The 21,243-nt window shown below is 44.4% G+C and overlaps 1 protein-coding gene across 3 annotated transcripts in view; it reads left to right on the forward strand.

Moving 5' to 3' along the window:
* Window positions 1-21,243, forward strand: part of KIF1B (kinesin family member 1B) — a gene marked incomplete at both ends in the record, with an annotated part of 150,533 nt that overhangs the window by 54,091 nt on the left and 75,199 nt on the right. For all 3 annotated transcript variants that reach the window (XM_080692231.1, XM_080692232.1, XM_080692233.1), the window contains 7 exons: window positions 7,150-7,229; window positions 9,750-9,825; window positions 12,605-12,684; window positions 13,158-13,264; window positions 15,895-15,978; window positions 16,876-17,056; window positions 17,168-17,240. In XM_080692231.1, coding sequence (XP_080548357.1) covers window positions 7,150-7,229; window positions 9,750-9,825; window positions 12,605-12,684; window positions 13,158-13,264; window positions 15,895-15,978; window positions 16,876-17,056; window positions 17,168-17,240 — 681 coding nt within the window. The remainder of the gene's footprint in view (window positions 1-7,149; window positions 7,230-9,749; window positions 9,826-12,604; window positions 12,685-13,157; window positions 13,265-15,894; window positions 15,979-16,875; window positions 17,057-17,167; window positions 17,241-21,243) is intronic.

Consider the following 21,243-nt stretch of genomic DNA (forward strand, 5'->3'; position numbering starts at 1 on the left):
TGCCGGAGGGAGCGTGTTGCTTCCACAGTGGAGGACTCTGCTGTACAGTGGAAAGTCTTGAGAATGGCTGGGAGCTGTGTTGCTAAGGCAAGGCACCGCAGGACAAAACTTCTGGAATCGAAAGCAGCAGTGGAGGCGGTTAATTCATTTTCCAGTCTGTTTCCTTTGCTTCTCTTTAGTTTTGGCTTAAGAAAAGATTAGTTGTGTACCGGGCGTGGTGGCGCACGCTTGGAATTCCCACGCTTGGGAGGCAGAGACAGAAGGATCGCGCAGGTTCGAAGCCAGCCGCGCTGGCTTAAGAGACCCTGTTTCCAAATTTTAAAAAAAGTATAAAATAGGTCTAGGAGTGTAGCCTGGAGGTAGAAGGGATTCCAGGAACCCCAGTACCACCAAAAAAAAAAAAAAAAAAAAAAAAAAAGAAGAAAGAAAGAAAAGATTAGCTGTTAATATACTACTTTTACACAGGGTGTTGCTGCTTCATTCCTTGAATAGCCTGTTTCCATGTGAAACATAAATATCTTGATCCCTCTATAATCCTCTCTGGCAAAAGAGAGTGAAATATAATTACTTTCCATTTTAAGTCACAAGTTTAAGTGACTTGAGCCCATGCCCCCTGCTTTGATTTCTTATTTAGTACGGCACCGCACATGTGAGGGAGCCGCTGTGCACTCTGGAGTCGATGTCAGGTATCACATTCAGTACTGTGCATGCCATCGCTTAGGCTTGGCCTATAACACCCGCAGATATCTCTTACAGAACCGGCAAGAAAATGCTGTGCTAAGCAGCAGAGGGCCCACACCGGGTTCAGTGCAGGAAGACCTTGGCTGTGTGCTGCTTCTAGGAATGTCCCACGTAGCAAGCACTTACCCTTTTACGTATCGAAACCTAAGCTATGATACTTTTCATGGTAATATTTCTTATTTTTCCTGTGGATTTTTTGCCTCCTTAACTGAATCATCAAGAGGTTATAATTTTAGCTGTATTGTCCCAATTTGCTAAAGAGCGCTGTATAAGTAGCTAGAGATGCCAGCAAACATGATGTGAGACCAGAGAGGGAGCGACACCTGAGCACAGCCAAAAAGACTGCTGCTTGTCCCTCTGCTGTCTGGATTTTTTAAACAGTACCTGCACGAATGAGGATGGAAGGCCACTTCCTCAGATGCTCCTTCCTTCCTCCCCCCTTACTTTCGTGTGTGTGTGTGTGTGTGTGTGTGTGTGTGTCTAGGAATTGAACCTGGGGCATTCTACCTCTGAGCTACACCTCCCCCCCCCTCATTTAAAAAAAATTATTTTTTGTGGCTCTGGGGATGGAACCCAGGGGCATTCGACCTCCAAGCTACACCCCCTGCCCTATTTTTTATTCTTTTTAAAAAATATTTATTTATTTATTTTGTGGTACTGGGGATGGAACCCTTCTACCTCCGGGCTATACTCCCAGACCTATTTTTTATATTTTTATTTGGAAACAGGGTCTCTTAAGCCAGCGAGGCTGGCTTCGAACCTGCGTGATCCTCCTATCTCTGCCTCCCAAGCGTGGGGATTACAAGCAGGCGTCACCATGCCAGGCTTTTATTCTTTATTTTGAAATAGGGTCTCTCTAAGTTACAGAGAGCCTAAGTAGCTGAGGCTGTCTGCAAACCATGATCCTCTGGTCTCAGCCTCCCGAATGCTGGGATCATAGCGCGTGCCATCACGTCTGGCATCTCCCCTCGTTTTTTAAACAGGGTCTCAAGCGGGCGTCACCATGTCCAGCTTAAAATATCTTTCTAAACAACATAAAATTACAACGTAGCTGGGCATGCTTATAATCCCAGACTTGGGAGGCTGAGACAGGAAGATTGTAGATTCTCAGCCAGCCTCAGCTACTTAGTGAGGCCCTCCTCAATTTAACAGGACCCTGCTTCAAAATAAAGAATAGAAACATAGGCCTGGGAGTGTAGCCTGGAGGTAGAATGCCCCTGGGCTCCATCCCTAGTACCACAAATAATAAATAAATAAGATTACAACTTGAAGCCCTAATGAAAAGTAAATCTTATCTCACTAGTTTACTCACTAAAGCTCTTTTTTTAATAGCTTAGCATGGTGGCCCACGCTTGTAATCCTAGTACTCAGGAGACTTGAGATAGGAGTATTGCAGGTTGGAGGAAGGCCTCAGCAAGTAGTGAAACTCTTAGCAACCTCGAAAGACTGTTTCAAAATAATGTTGGTATGGGAGTGTAGCTCAGAGGCAAAATGTCTCTGGGTTCAATTCTCAGCACCCCTCAAACAACAACCACCACCACCCCTCAAACTTTTCTACAAAGAGACCATGCTGTGACTTGCCTCTGGGAGGTACATAAATAGTTCACAGAGTTGGCAGAAACGGTCAGCGCGTTTCTGTCCAGTAGTCCTGCTTTCTTAGGGAGTTCCACAGTTGTCTCAGAATAGCATAGCTTTAATATGGACGGATAACTCTTGGGTATGAAAATAGGAATGACCTTTTTCTGAAGGTTAATTGGCCAGGAAAATACTGTTTTAAAAATATCTCAAACCAGGCGTGGTGGCGCACGCTTGTAATCCCAGCATTCCGGAGGCTGAGACTGAAGGATCGCGGTTCGTGGACAGCCTCGGCTACTTAGTGAGGCCCTCCCCAACTTAGTGAGACCCTGTTTCAAAATAAAGAATAAAAAAATAGGGCTGGGAGTGTAGCTTGGAAGTCGAATGCTCCTGGGTTCCAGACCTGCAAGAAAATAAAAAAACTTCATGGGTTGGATATAGCTGTGAATGCAGGTAATCCCAGCCACTCAAGAAGTGTAGGCAGGAGGATTGCAAATTCAAGGCCAGCTTGAGCAATGTAGGAAGACTATTTCTCAAAAAAAAAAAAAAATTATTTTTGGTGGTACTGGGGTTCCTGGAAGCCCTTCTACCTCCGGGCTACACTCCCAGACCTATTTTATATTTTTATTTGGAAACAGGGTCTCCTAAGCCAGCGCGCGCGGCTGGCTTTGAACCTGCGCGATCCTCCTGTCTCCGCCTCCCAGGCGCGGGGATTACAAGCGTGCGCCACCACGCCTGGCTAAAAATTTTATAAAGGTGGAAAGAGGTGTATCTGAGTGGTAGAAATCTTGCCTGCCTTGCACAGTGCCCTGGGTTCAATCTTTGCTCTCACATGCATGAAATAGGTCAGTTTATGTTCCCTAGCTAGCATAAGTGATTTGTGGGCCACTCTCTGACCAGTACGAGGCTGGGTGGGTTCTCTGGTGTATCCAGTTTTCCTGTACCTTTGTTTTCAAAGTCTTCACGTGGAGGTTGTACTGGTTCCACCCAGCTGTCTTTAATATGTCTTAAAGTCATGTGTGTTGTGGTGTTAGCTTGTCCTATACATGCAGATTTAGAATCATGATCAGGAACATGTAATACTGCCATTCTGTAAGTTGATGAAATAACTTTTAGGGTTCTTTGTAGGGTGTGTGTGTGTGTGTGTGTGTGTGTGTGTGTGTGTGTGTTTACTGGGAATTGAACCCAGGGGCAGGCATTCTACTTCTGATCTACACTTCAAGTCCTATTTTATTTACTTATTATCTATCTGTTCATTTATTTATTCCTTCATTTGTGTACTGAGGATAGAATCCAAGGGCATTGTACTCCCAAGCTATACTCCCAGTCCTATTTTATTTTTTATTTTGAAACATGGTCTCAGTAAGTTGTAGAGGCCTCACAAGTTGCTGAGGCTGGCCATGAACCTGTAGATCCTCCTGTGTTAGCCTCCCAAGTACTGGGATTACAGATGTGCACCACCACGCCCTGCTCTTGTTTTGCTTTGAAACGAGGACTCACTGAATTGCAAAAGGCCTAAATTGCTTAGGCTGCTCGCGAACCTGCTGTCCTCCTGCCTCAGCCTCCTAGTCCTGGAATCGCAAGCTCGTGCGCTCATGCCTGGCTGTGGACCACGTGGACCAGGCACGTTGCTTTCCTGGCCCTCTCACTGTTTCTGGAATTGTGTGCACTCGAGTTAGTTGCTTGCCCGCTAGCCTAGTATGTGGGTCCACGTGGCCTCGCAGCTTCATGATTGTGTAGTGATGCTATCCAGGCAGCCCCCCACCTTTTTTAGGAGTATTGGGAATTGAACCCAGGGACATTCTGCCTCTTGAGCTACACTCCAGCCATTTTGAAACAGTGTCTCGCTGGTTGAGAGTCTCACTGCTTGCTGAGGCTGTCCCAGACGCACCCAGGATCCTCCTTTGAGCCTCCCGAGTGCTTGGGTTGCCAGTGTGTGCCACAAGGCCCGTCTGAAAAAAAGCCCGTTTATGTGGATTTCTCTCCATCCTCACCGCAGACTTGCTCTGCCTTTTCCCACTTTGCTTTTTTCTTCCCTGAAAGATAACTCGTGGCTCCTTCTGTGTAAACCTCGCTGTTTCCCACGTTGCTCCTTTGTTGCCCCTCAGTCCTGGGGCCCACACCCAGAGTGCGCCGCCACCGAGCTCCATTCCCAGTCCTGTTTTTATTTTGAGACACTACCTCCCTAATGTGCCCAGGCTGACCTCCAGCGTGGTGTCGTCCTGCTTCAGTCGTCCGAGATGCTGGGGTGTGGGTGTGCACGGCTGCATCCAGCTTTGCCCCTTCCATCCTTCCCTTCCATTTGTCATGGTGCTGGGTGGAACCCAGAGCCTCATCCAGGCTAAGCAACCACTCTACCACTGAGCTACATCCCCAGCCCACTTTACTTTTGTTTTAAGATGGGGTTTCAAGAGCCGGGCGTGGTGGCGCACGCTTGTAATCCCAGCATTCGGGAGGCTGAGACAGGAGGATCGTGGTTCCCTGACAGCCTCAGCTACTTAGGCCCTCCACAACTTAGTGAGGCCCTCTTTCAAAATAAAGAATAAAAAATAGGGCAGGGGGTGCAGCTCAGAGGTCGAATGTCCCTGGGTTCCATCTCCAGACCTGCAAAAAAAAAAAAAAAGATGGGGTTTCCGCTGAGTTTTCGGGGTTGGCCTTGAGCTTGTGATACTCCTGCCTCAGCCTCTGAGTCACTGGGGTTACAGGCGAGCACCGGGACGCCGAGCTGCCCACGCTGTCCCTAACTCTGACCTGGTGTTCTCTTTGCCTGGCTTTGATAGCTGTCATTCCTTTCCTTCCTTTTCAGCTGTGCTGTCCAGTGTTCCTCCTGACTCCTCGACTCATTTTTGTAGCTGCTTGAGTCCTTTAACTATAGCTTTTTCATATGCTGCCCTTTGCTTGCCTTTGTGTTGTTCTTTTTGTTGTTTGTTTTGTTTTTTGGGGGGGTACTGGGGACAGAACCCAGGGTCTTTTCTACCTCCTGGCTATATTCCCAGACCTACTTTTATACTTTATTTGGAAACAGGGTCTCTTTCTAAGTTGCTAAGAGCCTCACTCAGTAGCTGAGGCTGGCTTCGAACCTGTGTGATTCTCCTGTCTCAGCCTCCCTAGTGCTGGGAATACAAACGTGCACCACCACGCCTGGCCTATATTTTTGTCATTGATGTCCAATTATAGAATTATTCTGGAAGCCCAACTATCCCAGAAAATCGTACTCGACATCTTAGGGTTTATTCTGCTGAACTGCTTACTTTCTTCCTGTGTAGATAATTATGTTTTGTGATCCTGGAAGCTTCATATAGTAGTCTGTTAATGAATCATACAGAGAAGTATTGTGTAAGTTCTCAGACTTTGCCTCAAGAAGTGGTACTACCACTACCATTACTACTGCCATCACTACCCACCACCACCACAGTCATCTGACCTTCTGACTTCATCTCTGTGACTGGCATTTCCTCCTGGTTGTGGATATGCTTACTCCGTATCAAAACTCCTTTTTGGAACTGCTTTCCCCTCCATTCTTTACTTAGCCGATCCTTTTTTTTTTTTCCATTCCTCTGTGTGAGCATCACTCATCCCTGATTCTCCCACCTCACACACCTTTGAGTGCTTTAATCCTAGCACCTAGCTCCGTTAGCTCCTGCTGGAGCAGTTCTCAGTCCTCAAGCTGCACCACGGGTTATTCCTGGACAACTCGGCACTTTCCTGCCTGTTTTTCCACTTGCCCATGTGGCAGCTCCTGGTTCTCCCTTGCCTCTGTGTGTAGAAACAACTCAGTGTCCTGTCCTTACCCCTCCCCGCCCTGCCTCTGCCCCTGCATTCTTTCCTTTGCTTGCTTTGTTTTCTCCAAACACTACTGTCTGTTGTACTGTGTATTTGTTGATCAGAATGATCTTGGCGTCCTTGCTACTGTGAGTCGCAGGAAGGCAGTGATTCCATTCTTTGCCTTATTTCTAGTTGCCCACGACAGGCTTGGCATATAGTTGGATTTATATAGATATATACTGTGCATATTTATTTATATATAATATAGATTTGTTATTTATATGTTTATGGAATAAGTAATGTTACTTCTCTCTATCCTCCAGTATAAAGTAAACTCCCTGAGAACAAGGAACATGTTTTAGTTCTTCCATTTATATAATATATACTTAGCAAGTGATTAAGGTGTCATTCCTACCACATGGCTACATGAGATTTAGCACTAAACTCTCTATGTGGGCTCTTGGGTCTTATTCAGAGGAGATTGTCGTGAGACAAGCACTGAATCCTTTGGGGACTGTTTTCTTTCATAGACGTGCTTGTGAGACAGTCTTGCATTTTGAGACATTAGCCTTACCCCTCTCCACCTCCATCCGTGCACACGCTTACAGACTCAGCACTCAAGAATGTTGATTAAGCCTGAGGATTTCTCTTTCTAGGGCTGACTTAATTTTAATGTTTACGATTTTTTTACCTTACATATTAAAAGAAAAAGCCAGGTGTGGTGGCACTTGTTTGTAATCCTAACATTTGAGAGGCTGAAAGAGGAGGATCTGGGTTCAAGGATAGCCTCAGCTACTTAGTGAGGCCCTTTGCAACTCAGTGAGACCCGGTTTCAAAATAAAGGAAAAAAAAATTGGGCTGGGGTGTAGCTTGGAGGTAGAATGCCCCTGGGTTCCATCTCCAGTACCACAAAGAGAGAGAGACAGAGAGAGATCATCACATTAGATTCATTAGATTCTTGTGCCCTTTTCTCTCAAGGGGTACATTCTGCTTCTTGTTTTCTTTTCTGAACATGGTACCTTGAATTTATAAGACTCTGCCACTTTAACCATGAACTTCTGTCCTCAGGAATCAGAGAAGATCATTGCTGAGCTGAATGAAACCTGGGAAGAGAAACTTCGTAAAACAGAGGCCATCAGGATGGAAAGGTCAGGAGTTTAACATCTGGGAATGTTTTCTAGGAAATTTGGGTTCGTTTTATAGTAAGAAAAGATGAAATAGAAGTTAAAAAAAAGCCTGGCATGGTGGTATATGCCTGTAAGCAACTCAGGAGGCTGAGGCAGGAGGGTCATAAGTCCGAGGCCATCCTTGGCAACTTAGTAAAACACTGTCTCAAAATAAAAAAAGGCTGAGGATGTATCTCAGTGGATGGGTGCCCCAGGATTCAATCCCCAGTACCGGGGTGAGAGTGAGGGAGTTAAAAAACCTGCCCTTAGAAAACACACACAAGAAAAATCACACCGCTGGAGACTTGTGGATAATCAGATTTATACTTTAAAGTGAAATATCCCCATTTAAAGATTCTCTAGGAGCCGGGCGTGGTGGCGCACGCTTGTCATCCCCGCGCTCGGGAGGCGGAGACAGGAGGATCGCGCAGGTTCGAAGCCAGCCGCGCGCGCTGGCTTAGGAGACCCTGTTTCCAAATAAAAATGTAAAAATAGGTCTGGGAGTGTAGCCCGGAGGTAGAAGAGCTTCCAGGAACCCCAGCACCACCAAAAAAAAAAAAAAAAAAAAAGATTCTCTAGGGAATCATGTGCTTAACAGTCACATTATCATCATCATTAATTTTGAGGTGAGTATTAGGGATTGAACTTGGGCATTCTGTGCCCCCAACCATTTTTGATCTTTTATTTTGAAACAAGGTCTTCCCTGTGACTGGGGACCCATAAATTGGGAAAAAAAGAGTTTTTCACTTAAAAAAGTAGACTGCCTTTGACAAAGGCCCAAATCCAAAAAACTGTTCTTTCAGCATTACCTTCTATATAACTTCTTTTATAGAGAAGTTTAACTTAGGTTGCAAGCTTTTTTTGTGTGTGTGTGTGTGGGGGGGGTACTTTCCACCTCCGAGCTACATTCCCAGACCTATTCTATATTTTTATTTGGAAACAGGGTCTTTTAAGCCAGCAAAGCAGGCTTCGAACCTGTGCAATCCTCCTGTCTCTGCCTCCCAAGGGTGGGGATTACAAGCATGTGCCACCATGCCTGGCTGGTTACAAGCTTTTAAAATCTGTTTTATCTCAATCACTGTAATTTTTCTACCCTTGAAGTGGTGAGCATAATCCGAATGATACTTTTTTGCTATTTTAATAAATATCCACTTAAGCCGGGCGTGGTGGCACACGCTTGTAATCCCCGCACTTGGGAAGCGGAGACAGGAGGATGGCGCAGGTTCGAAGCCAGCCTTGCTGGCTTAAGAGACCCTGTTTCCAAATAAAAGTATAAAATAGGTCTGGGAGTGTAGCCCAGAGAAAGGTTTCCAGGAACCCCAGTGCCACCAAAATAAATAAATAAATAAATAAATAAATATCCACTTAACAATGTCCGTTTCAAGCTGGGCGTGGTGGCACACTACTATAATCTCAGTACTTGGGAGGCTGAGACAGTAGGATCGCAGGTTCAGAGCCAGTCTCAGTAACTCAGTAAGGAGCTCAGCAACTCAGCAAGACCCTGTTTCCAAATAAGAAATAAAATGGGCTTGGAGTGTAGCTCAGAGGTAGGGCCTATGTGTAGCTCTGGGTTCAAAATCTAGTACTGCAAAATAATAATTAAAAAAGATGTTTCTTTCTTTGTTTTTTATGGATGATAAAGGCAGAAAGAAGTTCTGATATATTGATATGGTACAGCAACAAAGAATTTCCCCCCCCTGTACTGGGGATTAAACTCAGGGGCATTCTACCTCCAAGCTATACCCCTGGCCACATTTTTATTTTTTTATTTGAAACAAGATCTCATTAAGTTGCAAAGGGCCTCATAGGTAGCTAAGGGTGGCCACAAACCTGTCATCTTTCTGCCTCAGCCTCCCATGTACTGAGATTACAAGTGTGTGCCACCACACCCAGCTCTTGTTGTTGTTGTTGTTTTTAATAGAGATTTAAAACTAGAATTATTGAAACAAAATGACAGTGGGCATGAAACTATGACATTTGAGAAAAATCACGTATATAGACCATATTCCGTATACCCAAGTTACTTTCTGATTGTTTCCTTAAATTCTGGAGAAATGGCTCCTGGAGGTTAGGGGATATCTCCTTTCCTTTTTTATATTAATAGACATTATTTATGAATTACTCTCTATCTGCAGAGTCAGGTGAGGTAGCATTTTGTTTTTTGTTTTTTCTTTTTCCTTTGCGTTGCTGGGGATTCAACTCAGGGCCTTGTACTGCCAGGCAAGCATCTATAGCACTGAGCTACCCCCCAGCACAGAGTGCTTCTTTCTTACCGAGGTGAATAGAACTTTAATTCAGGAGCATACTTTATGTTGCTTTGAATATGCTACTTAAAAATAATTCCTCATTTGTGAGATTAGCACATTATATCACATTTGCATTATTACATTAGATATGTCCATTTTTTTTTTTGGCTGTACATGCTTTATTTTCCAAGTCATATTAGACTGACTTAATTGACATTTTGTTTTAAATATTCTAATGTACTTGTTTATTTTCTAGAGAGGCCTTGTTGGCTGAGATGGGAGTTGCCATTCGGGAAGATGGAGGAACGTTGGGGGTTTTTTCACCTAAAAAGGTAGGGAACAATTAAAACAGCCAAACAGAAATCCCGTCTGGGCCGGGAGCTGGGACTCCGTGGTGGAGTGCTTTCCTAGCGTGCTCAAGGCCCTAGGCTCAGTCCCTAGCAACTGTTCACGAGCAACACACAGCATCGTGTGGTCCGTGGAGCACTTCCTGTCTTTTAATTCTGGTCTTTCTCCCTCTCCCTTTTAATCTTGATACTTGGCTTAATTTCAGAAATGTCTGATTCCATCTTTCTCTGTGGTGTTAAAATACAAAGGCAGTCTGTTTCCAGAACGCCTGCCATGTTCACAAAGAAGCTCCAGGCAGCAAACCTGTGGCTTTTGTCCATGATCAGTGTGTTTAGTCATGCTCGTAGCTTCCTCTAAATCCCCAGTGTAACCCAGCACACCTTGCTGCAGTTTGGCTGCTCTTCCATGTAGATCTTTCCACAGAAGTCATCAACTCTGCTATATAATTTTTTGGACCCAATTTCAGGTTTCTATTAAAAAAAAAAAAAAATATATATATATATATATATATTGCTTTCCTGACTTGTATTATTTACAGCCATTATATCGCGTCAAGCAGTTCCAGTCCTTGTCCTTCTGGACTCCGCTCCTGCCTCCTCATTTCTTGCTGTTGTTTTTAATATGGTTTCATGCTGGGCATGGTAGTGCACAATTGTAATCCCAGTACTTGAGAGGCTGAAACAGAGGGATTACAGGTTTGCAACCAGCCTCAGCACTTAGTGAGGTCCTCTGCAACTTAGTGAGGCCCTGTTTCAAAAAATAAAATAAAATAAAATTGGGCTGAGGAGAGGTGGAGTGTCCCTGGGTTCAATCGTTAGTACCAAAAAAATTTTAAAAAGGCACGGAATTCCAAACAGTAACTATTTTCCAAGGCATTTTCTTGTTTCAATTTTGACCATCTTGCTTTATTCTTGACTTCTTTCGGAAAGGGAAGAACAGACCACTGATCATATCCAGGCTCAGTTTTAGAGCCTGTTTCTGAGATTCCCGTTTTCTTAGGCCATAGATGGGACTTTAAAGAACACTGCCCACAGGAGGCTTTGACTTTATCAAAATATCAAGTTCTTAAACTATACAGGTAGACACTAGTGGAGAGGTAGAGGGTCCTAATTTTCCTCCCTCCCTCCCTCCCTCCCTCCCTCCCTCCCTCCCTCCCTCCCTCCCTCCCTCGCTTGCCTGCCTGCCTGCCTGCCTGCCTTTCTTCCTACCTTCATTGAGGATTGGATCTAGGAGCATTCTACCTCCAAGCTATTACCCCCAGCCCTATTTTTTATTTTTTATTTTTTATTTTTTTTCCCCAGCACTGGGGATAGACCCCAGGAGCATTCTATCTTCGAGTTACACCCCCAGCCCAATTTTTTATTCTTTATTTTGAAACAAGGTCTCACTAAGTTGCGGAGGACTTAAGTACTGAGGGCTGCCCGCAAACTGCAATCCTCCCGTTCAGCCTCCCAATTTCTGGGATTACAAGTGTGTACCACCACGCTCAGCTATTCTTTCTTTTGAAACAGGGTTTCACTATGTTGTGGAGGGCCTCGTTAAGTAGCTGAGACAGGCAGCGACCCAGGGATCCTCCAGTCTCAGCCTCCCAAGTACTGGGATTACAGATGTGTACCACCGTGCCTGGATTCTAATTTCTTTTTAAACCTCTTTGGCAGTTCCCTTTTTTACCCCCTCATTTGACTCTTGTTTTGCACATTTTCTGGCATTATCTTGAGTAGATTTTGGCCTCAAGAACATGTGGCTTATTTTTTTTTATTCCAGTGGGGTCTTTTCACAGAATAAGGTTGGTTTTTAAAAGATTTTCGGGCTGGAGATGTAGCTCAGTGTTATCCAGCATGCATGAGGTCCTGGATTCAATCCTCAGCACCACCAAAAAAAAACAAAACAACTCCCTCACCCCCCCCCCAAAAAAAAAAAGATTTTAGAAGCATTAGAGTTAGATGAAGAGGGTATTAGAAGATATTATTGAATATCAGCAATTTAGATTTTAAATTTATTTTCAAGATAAAGACTAATAAACTAAAGGCAATACCTGGTACTGTGGAAAAAAACATGAAAGTTATAGAGGAAAATGGCAAGGAGGGTGAAGACATTTGAATAAAAGTGTATGAGCTAAAAAAAAATAAATAAAAACAAGTGCATGAGCTAAGCACAGTGGCACATGCCTGTAATCTCAGTACTTGGGAGACGGAGACAGTAGGATTACAGGTTTGAGGCCAGCCTCGACAATTTAGCAAGACTGTTTCAAAATAAATAATAGAAAGGTCTGAGGTTTAGCTCAGATGGATAATGAATGCCCTTGGGTTCAATTCCCAGTACCCAAATGGGGTGGGGGACTGGGAGCATAGCTCAGGGGTGAGAAGCCCCTGGGCTCAGTCTCCAGTACATCCCCCAAAAAATTACATGAAAAATTAAATCTTTTGTGAGATTTACCCCAGCATTTAAATAAATCATAATTATAAATTTACAAAAATTATAACTATAAATTATAATTAACCTATTCAGAGAATCAGTCTGTTTTGATTTCTTTTGTGATCACTATACTCTGACTCTAGAAAGAGCTGGGCCTTGTTCTTTATCTTAGAACTCATGTTTGTAAGTAGATCGCATTGGTGCCGTTTGGGAAGTCCTGAAGGCAGTACTGTCTCTTTATTGTGGCATTGCAACTAGCAGTAGAATCCTCCTTGGGCCGACCCTGTGGGGACCCTGAGTAGCCTGTCTCCTCTCGGCTCCAAATTGATAACCTCTCGCCTTTTTCAGACCCCACATCTTGTTAATCTCAATGAAGACCCACTAATGTCTGAATGCCTGCTTTATTACATCAAAGATGGAATTACAAGGTATATTTGATTTTTATTTTGGTCAGGGATATAATGGTTTCTTTTTTCCTAGATGATTAAATAAGGAAAGGGAAGTTAGTTTTAAAACTTTTTGTGATGATTTGCTCTTTCTCCTGTCTCAGATAGTTAGGCACGATCTTCTCTGCTCTTTCCAAATTCCGTATTTAGATGGAAACAGTCAGCATTTCGTTTTTCTCTAGAAGACCCTTAGTAAAGCTTTTCCTTTGAACAACTTCCATGACTTCCTGGGGAGCGTACGCGCCCCATTGGCGACAGTCTTCGTGCTTCGTATCCGCACGAAGGGAGGCTAATCTTATATGAGAACAGAACTTGCCGTCAAAAGCTGCTGGTAGAAAAAGGCGATACTTTTTTTTGCACATACCAAAGGATATTCTTTGGGAGAAAGGGCTTCATTGTTTGTGAGTGCGTTTTGTGTCTGGATTTCCCTGGGAAACACTTTCTCTTGTGTTCAGGGTTGGCCAAGCAGATGCTGAACGGCGCCAGGACATAGTGCTGAGTGGGGCCCACATTAAAGAAGAGCATTGTATCTTCCGGAGTGAGAGAAGCAACAGCGGTGAAGGTGAGGGTCTGCTTTGTGTGTCTGCAGCAATGTTTCCTTATACTGTAGGAATCCTTAAGACTTGGTGTTCCTTGCCTCTTTTAGTGGCATTTATTTGTACAATTAATATTTAAAAAATGGAGAAACCCGGGCTGCTTGTATATGCAGCGACAGGCATAGCTATTTACATCAGAATAGCACAGAAAAGGGGGGCCCTTTTGTTACTGCCAAGTCTGAGCAGGGCATAGGCAATTTGGTTTGGTCTTGAATGCTAATTACTTAATAGAACAGAAGAAGAAGAAGAAATATCTTGGATAATAGGTGATTTGAAGAACTTCAGGTCTTAACCAAGTACATATTTCTTTTCTCTTTCTTCTTTCTTTCTTTCTTTCTTTCTTTCTTTCTTTCTTTCTTTCTTTCTTTCTTTCTTTCTCTTTCTTGTGGTTCTGGGGTTCCTGGAAACTCTTTTACCTCCGGGCTACAGTCCCAGACCTATTTTTTATACTTTTTTATTTGGAAACAGGGTCTCTCAGGCCAGCACAGCTGGCTTCGAACCTTCGTGATCCTCCTTTCTCTGCCTCCCAAGCGTGGGGATTACAAGTGTGCGCCACCACGCCCGGGTATATATATTTTTTATTTAAAAGGGAAGAAAAGTCAATCTTGACTTTTTTGCCTGAGTTAATAACAGCAACAGTCTAATGGTGTTTTTGTGCTGAAGCTCTGGCTTCTTCCTTTAGCATATAATTCTTCCTTAACTAAACATTTTTAATCTTCAGCTTTTGGTTATTACCTGTATACTTAAGAATTCTGTTTTTCAGGGTTTTACTTATTTTTGTGACACAGAGATTGAGCCCAGGGGCATTCTATCTCTGGACTATACCACCAGCCCGATTTTTTTTTTTTTTTTTTTTGAAACAGAGTCTTGCTAGGTGATGAGAGTCTCACTACTCTCTGAGCCAGTGGCTCTCCTGTCTCAGCCTCCCAGTTACTGGGATTACAATTGTATACCAACACACCCAGCTGTTTTTAGTTTTATTTATTTACTTATTCATTTAATTTATTTTATTTTATTTTATTTTTTGCAGTACTGCGGCTGGAACCCAGGGGCATTCTACTTCCAAGTTACACCACCCCCAGCCCTATTTTTTATTCTTTATTTTGAAACAGGGTCTCACCAAGGTGCAGAGGGCCTCACTAAGTAGCTGAGGCTGGCCCTAAACCTGCAACAACAACTGGGATTACAAGCATGCACCATCATGTTCAGCTGTTTTTTTAGTTTTATTGATACAACTGTCAGATATTGTTGAGACTTCTGTTTTCTTTTTCTCTGGAGGGGGATGGAATTTAGTTAACCGTTTCCATTGTCGCCACAGTTCCAAATAGCCCGTCATATTGGAACTAGCTTGTGTACTTGAAGAAGAACTACCTTTAGAGACCGCAGAGCAGGGGGAGGGATAAGCAGGAGGGTGGGAAAACAGGAGCTACTGGGGAATGAAGTTGACCAGATCATGCTATGTGCACATACAAGTATGTCGTGATGGGTCCCACGAATGTGTGTCGTTATAATGCACCCAAAGAGCTGCCTGTGGTGGCTCATGCCTATGATCCTAGTACTTAGGAGACTGAGACAGCAAGATTGTAGGTTCAAGGCCAGCCTCAGCAATTTTGCAAGACTTTCATCAACTTAGTGAGACCCTGTTTCAAAACAAAAATAAAGTAGAGCTAGGGATATAGCTGAGAGGTAGAATGCCCCTGGACTCAATCCCCAGTACAACCCGCACATACCAAAAAATAAAAAATAAAATAAAATAAAATAATAATAATAATAATAATGCATCAAAAGAGTGAGACAAAGCCAGGCCTGGTGGCCAACACCTATAATCCCTTGGAGATCTGAGACAGGAGGATTGCAAGTTCAAAGCCACACTTAGCAATTTAGTAAAATACTGTTTCAAAATAATTTAGCCTGGCGTGGTGTTGCACGCTTGTAATCCCAGCATTTGGGAGACTGAGACAGGAGGATTATGGTGCATGGACATCCTCAGCTACTTAGTGAGGCCTTCCGCAACTTAGTGAGACCCAGTTTCAAAATAAAGAATAAAAAATAGGGCTGGGATATAGCTTGAATGTAGAATGCCCCTAGATTCCACCCCCAATATCTATCTATCTATCTATCTCTCTCTCTCTCTCTCTCTCTCTCTCTCTCTCTCTCTCTCTCTCTCTCTCTCACACACACACACACACACACACACACACACACACACACACACACCCACCCACCCACCCCTGCTGGGCATGGTGGCACATACCTGCAGTCTCTGTCCTTGGAAGGCTGAAACAGGGGGATTGCAAGTTCAAGGCCATTCTCAGCAACTTAGACTCACATAACCTAGCAAGACCTTGTTTCGGGGGTGGGGGGAGGACTGAAGGGTAGGTCATAGGTGGAATGCTCCTGGATTCAATCCTCAGTTTCCCCTTCCCTCACAAAAGGACTAAAACATTACTAAAAACAAAAAGCGCTGTGTTATACATGCTTCCGCCACTTGATTGGTTGTGGGAGTCTCTTGTAATTACCGTGAGACCTGACTGTGAACTGTTTTCCTTATTTAGTCCCTTGCCTTGTGGATAACATTAGTTTGTGCTTCTTCTAGTTATTGTAACTCTAGAGCCCTGCGAGCGCTCGGAAACCTACGTGAATGGCAAGAGGGTGGCCCAGCCTGTTCAGCTGCGCTCAGGTGAGCCCAGGAAAGGTGGAAGTCTTCAGTAGTACATACGTGGCTGGTGTGAGCAACTTTCAGGCTTTACTCTCTTTTTTATTCTTTAGGGCTGAAGCGAGTGCTGGACTGTAGCTCATGGTAGAGCACTTACCTGGCACTTGCGAGGCCCCGGCTCAATCCCCAGTACTACAAAAGCAAAAAGAGGTTTTATGTTGTTAGGAAACTCCAAAAGCAGCCAGGGGTGGTGGCCCACACTTGTAATCCCAGCGCTTGGGAGGCTGAGACAGGAGGATCGCACAGGTTCGAAGCCAGCCTCAGCTACTGAATGAGGCTCTCAGCCAGCTGTGCTGGCTTAAGAGACCCTGTTTCCAAATATAAAAAAGTATAAAATAGGTCTGGGAGTGTAGCCCGGTGGTAGAAGGGCTTCCGGGAACCCCAGTACCAACACCCCCCCAAAAAAAAATATTTCTTGCCAGGTGTGGTGGTGCATGCTTGTAATCCCAGTACTTTGGAGGCTGAGACAGGAGCATTGGATCGCGATTCGAAGCCAGCCTCAGCTACTTAGTGAGGCCCTCCACAACTTAGTGAGACCTTGCTTCAAAATAAAGAATAAAACATAGGGCTGGAGGTATAGATTGAGTTCTATCCCTATATTGCAAAAAGAAAAAAAAAAAGATTTCTTTTTTTTTCTTTTTTTTTTTCTTTCTACCTCTGGGCTATACTCCCAGACCTATTTTATGCTTTATTTGGAAACAGGGTTTCATTAAGTTGTTGAGAACCTCACTAAGTAGCTGAGGCTGGCTTTGAACCTGTGTGATCTTTCTGTCTCAGCCTCCCAAGTGTGGGGATTACAAGCGTGCGCCACCACGCCCGGCTAGAAAAAACTATTTAACTCTATTTGTGTTTTGTTCTTAGGAAACCGTATCATCATGGGCAAAAACCACGTCTTTCGTTTTAACCACCCGGAACAAGCTCGGGCTGAGCGGGAGAAGACTCCCTCTGCTGAGACGCCTTCTGAGCCTGTGGACTGGACATTTGCTCAGAGGGAGCTTCTGGAAAAACAAGGAATTGATATGAAACAGGAAATGGAAAAAAGGTAACGGGCAAGTAGGCAGCCACGACACCCTCCGCAGCATCCAGTAGCTGTTACGAATCGGCTCAGTGGTTTGTTTCACACTGTTTTTGGTGTTGTTTTTTCTTCTTTTAGGCTACAGGAAATGGAGACCCTCTACAGAAAGGAGAAGGAGGAAGCAGATCTTCTCCTGGAGCAGCAGAGACTGGTAGGGGCCTGTCTTGAGTCTTGACTCCTAGGCCAGGGCAGTGGTCCGGCGTCCCCTGGGCCACAGAGGAGCCCCGGCCCTCGCTGGTGCCACACTTTCATGTCCTCAGTGGAGGACTGACGTACATCGCCCATTAGTCTTGGCCTGAAAACCTGTCCATAGAGGTACCATTTGTGCCTTTTATGTTTTCAAGTCAGATCTTTACTTTTAAACCATTACAATCAAGTGCCTTTCGGGGGAAGGATCGAGAACGTTTCTGGTACCTTGCCTCTTGGTACGTGGGTTTCAGTTTGGATCAGTGATGGTCCTTTCAATGTAATTAGTCAGAATATTGGATTTGGTGGGCGTTTGCCTTGGTCTTGTTTCTGATCACTTGATAGTACTAATTCTCCGCTCTCGGGCTGACCTGGGGATTGTTCTTGTGCTGGGCAGATTTTTACATTTCCCTCAAGTTAAACTGTCTGAAGTGTGGCTGCACAGTTGCATGTGTTAATCCTCTTCTGCTCCCTGCATGGAGTCTGAGTTCTCAGGAAGGCTGGCGGTGGCATGTGTGGTAGCAGTGGGCATAGGGACTGCATGCCCACCTCAGACAGGGCTGGGAGGGTTGGGAGAATGTCTGGGAAGCCAGGAGGAGGAGGCCTCAGCCATGATGCTAACGGCTTTAGCACTTCATGATACTAATTGGTCTCCAAGAAACCGAGACTCTTGAATAGGCTGATCTACTAGTAGAGTTTTCTTTCTTCTTTTTTTCTGAGTTTGTGGTGGGGGTGTACTGTGGATTAAACCCAGGGGCTTTCTATCTCCAAGCTTCCTCCAGTCCTATTTATTATTTAATTTTGAAAGAGGTTCTTACTAGGCTCTTGCTGAGTCTCCTAAGTTGCGGAGGCTCTTTGACCCTACCATCCTCCCGTCTCGGCCTCCTGAGTATGGGCATGCTTCACTACACCTGGTTAGCCTTCTTGTTGTTACTGGGGATTGAACCCAGTTTTATTCTATCTCCGAGTTACACCCCCAACACTTTTTCTTTTTCTTTTTGAAGCAGAGTCTCCCTAGGTTGACGAGAGTCTTAACTACTTTCTGAGGCTGTTCTCAAACCGAGATCCTCTGTCTTAGCCTCCTAAGTACTACGGATTACAAGCCTCTACCACCACAACACCCAGCTTAGATTTTCTTTTCTTTGCTTTTCTTTTTTCTTTTTGGTGGTACTGGGGTTGGAACCCAGAGGCTTTCTACCTCCAGGCTACATTCCCAGACCTATTTTATACTTTATTTCAAAACAGGGACTCACTAAGTAGCTGAGGTTGGCTTCGAACCTGCACAGTCCTCCTGTCTCAGCCTCCAAAGTGCTGGAATTACACTACCATGCCTGGCTTTTTTTTTTTTTTTTTTTTCTTCACAACTGGAGATTGAACCAGGTGCTTTCTACCTCCAAGCTACACTCTTGCCCTGTTTTTTAATTCTTGATTTTGAAATAAGTTCTCACTAAGTTATGCAGGGCCTCACTAAGTTGTTGAGGCTGGCTGGAAACCTGCAATCCACCTTTCTCAGCCTCCCAAGTAACTGGGATTACAAGGGTGGGCCACCACCCCGGCTAGATTTTCATTTGTAAAGCAAACCAATTTTGGTTAACAAAGCCCTGGTTATAAGAAGCTACCCAGCATTACTTCAGTATATAAGCAAAAAGTGTACTTAACTTTGGATACTGTGAATATCATTTAGGGAGTTGTCATTTTTTAAGAGTCATGGTCTTAAGAGGGAATTAGGGAGAAAGTCGGGCCCCCTGCTTCTTTCCTAACATAAAATACGGCCTGCAAACTGTAGCTGTAGACAGCATATTCTGTACTTTGGAGAAGGGCTCTTGTGTAAAGGACTGTGAAAGCCAGGCATGGTGGCACATGTTTCTACTCCCAGGACTTGGGAGGCTGAGACAAGAGGATCACAGGTTCGAGGACAGCCTCGGCAAGTAGTGAGACTCTCATCAACCTAGCGAATTGCCCCTGGGTTCAAACCTCAGTACCAGAAAGGGGGAGGGGAGGCATAAAGGCAAACACTTTAACAAAAGCTACCTTTTCCAGGGCATCTTAGTTTTCAGGCTTGGCGGGGGGTTAAACCTGCTCACTTGCTATTTTGGAATTAGAATAAACCCCCCAAAATATGGACCATAAAAATAAATCAAATTTGGTAGTCAATATAATATTGGTATTATAGAGTCTCTCTAGGAGGCCCACTTGATATTAGCTTTAAAGAAATCAGAAAGACTTAGATACCGTGTGATTAGGGCTTGAAAGGTTTGTCTCACCTGAAGAAGCTTATTAACGACACAGTGGGACGCAGTGACGTGCCTCTGCCGGTCCGTGAGTCAGAGAGCACGTGTGATTAAGCTCTTCATTATTAGCAGTAGTGTCTGTCTGTGCAGTGCTTGGGAATCACAAAGAACTTTAACGTCCATCATTTCATTTGATCCTTGAAACAACCCTCTTGGTAGATGTTATGCTAGTGAAGTCTCCTACCATGACCGCTAGTTTTTAGTTGAGAAAACTAAGGCTAAAAGAAGAGTGTTATGCCCACTCAGTAAACAAGTGCGAAATCACGGACCTGAGGCTCACCCCCGGGTCTTGTGGTTGCCGTGGGCGTCCTGCTGATGAGAGCAGTGTTGCCAGCGCGGGAGCGTGTGAAGCTGCAGGTTGTGACTGAGCGGGTCGGGGGGCTTGCAGCTCTGCGTCCTCACAGGCTCCCAGGTGACGCCAGTGGTGCCGTGGGACCTGCAGGAAAGAGTGAGGGGGCCTCGTCCTGCCCATGACGCCGAGTTGGTGACATCCTGCGCCCCAGATAAAGACACCTCAAAGCACATGTGTGTAGGACATATGTCGTTCCTGGGAGGACATACGTAGTCTCTAGATAACCAGGTCATGGTGTCATCTGCTCTGTGCAAGCTGTTGTTTTGGAAACAGTTCTTTCCAGCAAAGAAGTTGTCTTTTTCTCCAAAGTCCAGCCGGCTATTCTATGGTAGATATTAAGAATATCTACCAGTAGCAATACTAAATAGATAAAATGTATTTTTATGACTATTTTGGCCATCAGCAGATAACATTTCCTTTATTTCTTTTTATTTGTTTATTTTTGTGGTACTGGAGATTGAACCTAGGGGCATTCTACCTCTGAGCTACACTCTCGCCCTATTTTATTTTTATTTTTGAAACAGGGTCTTACTAGGTTGCTAAGGGTCTCACTAGAGTCGGGCGTGGTGACGCACGCTTGTAATCCCAGTATTCGGGAGGCTGAGCCCGGAGGATCGTGGTTCGTGGACAGCCTCAGCTACTTAGTGAGGCCCTCTGCAACTCAGTGAGACCCGGTTTCAAAATAAAGAATAAAAAATAGGGCGGGGGTGTTGCTTGGAGGTCGAATGCCCCTGGGTTCCATCTCCAGTATGGCAAAAAAAATAAATTAATTAATAAAATAAAAATAAATAAAACTCTAACTAGTGGGCATGGTGGCACATACTTGTAATCCCAGCATTAGGGAGGCTGAGACCTGAGGATCAAGGTTTACTGACAGCCTCAGCTACTGAGTGAGGCCCTCTGTAACTTAGTGAGACCCTGTTTCAAAATAAAAGAATAAGGCTGGGTATGGTGGCACACGCTTTAATCGCAGCATTTGGGAGGCTGAGACAGGAGAATCGCACAGATTTGAAGCCAGCCTCAGCAACTTAGTGAGACCCTGTTTCCAAATAAAGTATAGAATAGGTGTGATAGTATAGCCTGGAGGTAGAACCCCCCCCCCCCCGGGTTTCACCCCCAGTACCACACACACAAAAACAATCAAAATAAAATAATAAAATAGAATAGGAGCTGTGTAGCTCAGAGGTCGAATGTCCCTGGGTTCCATCCCCAGTATCACAAAATTAAAATAAAAATACAAAATAGGGCAGGGGATGTAGCTCGAAGGTCAGATGCCCCTGGTTTCCATCCCCAGACCCATACACACAAAAATAATTAAAAAATAA

This window comes from Muscardinus avellanarius (assembly GCF_963383645.1).
Source record: "Muscardinus avellanarius genome assembly, chromosome: 3".
NCBI classification, from domain to species: domain Eukaryota; kingdom Metazoa; phylum Chordata; class Mammalia; order Rodentia; family Gliridae; genus Muscardinus; species Muscardinus avellanarius.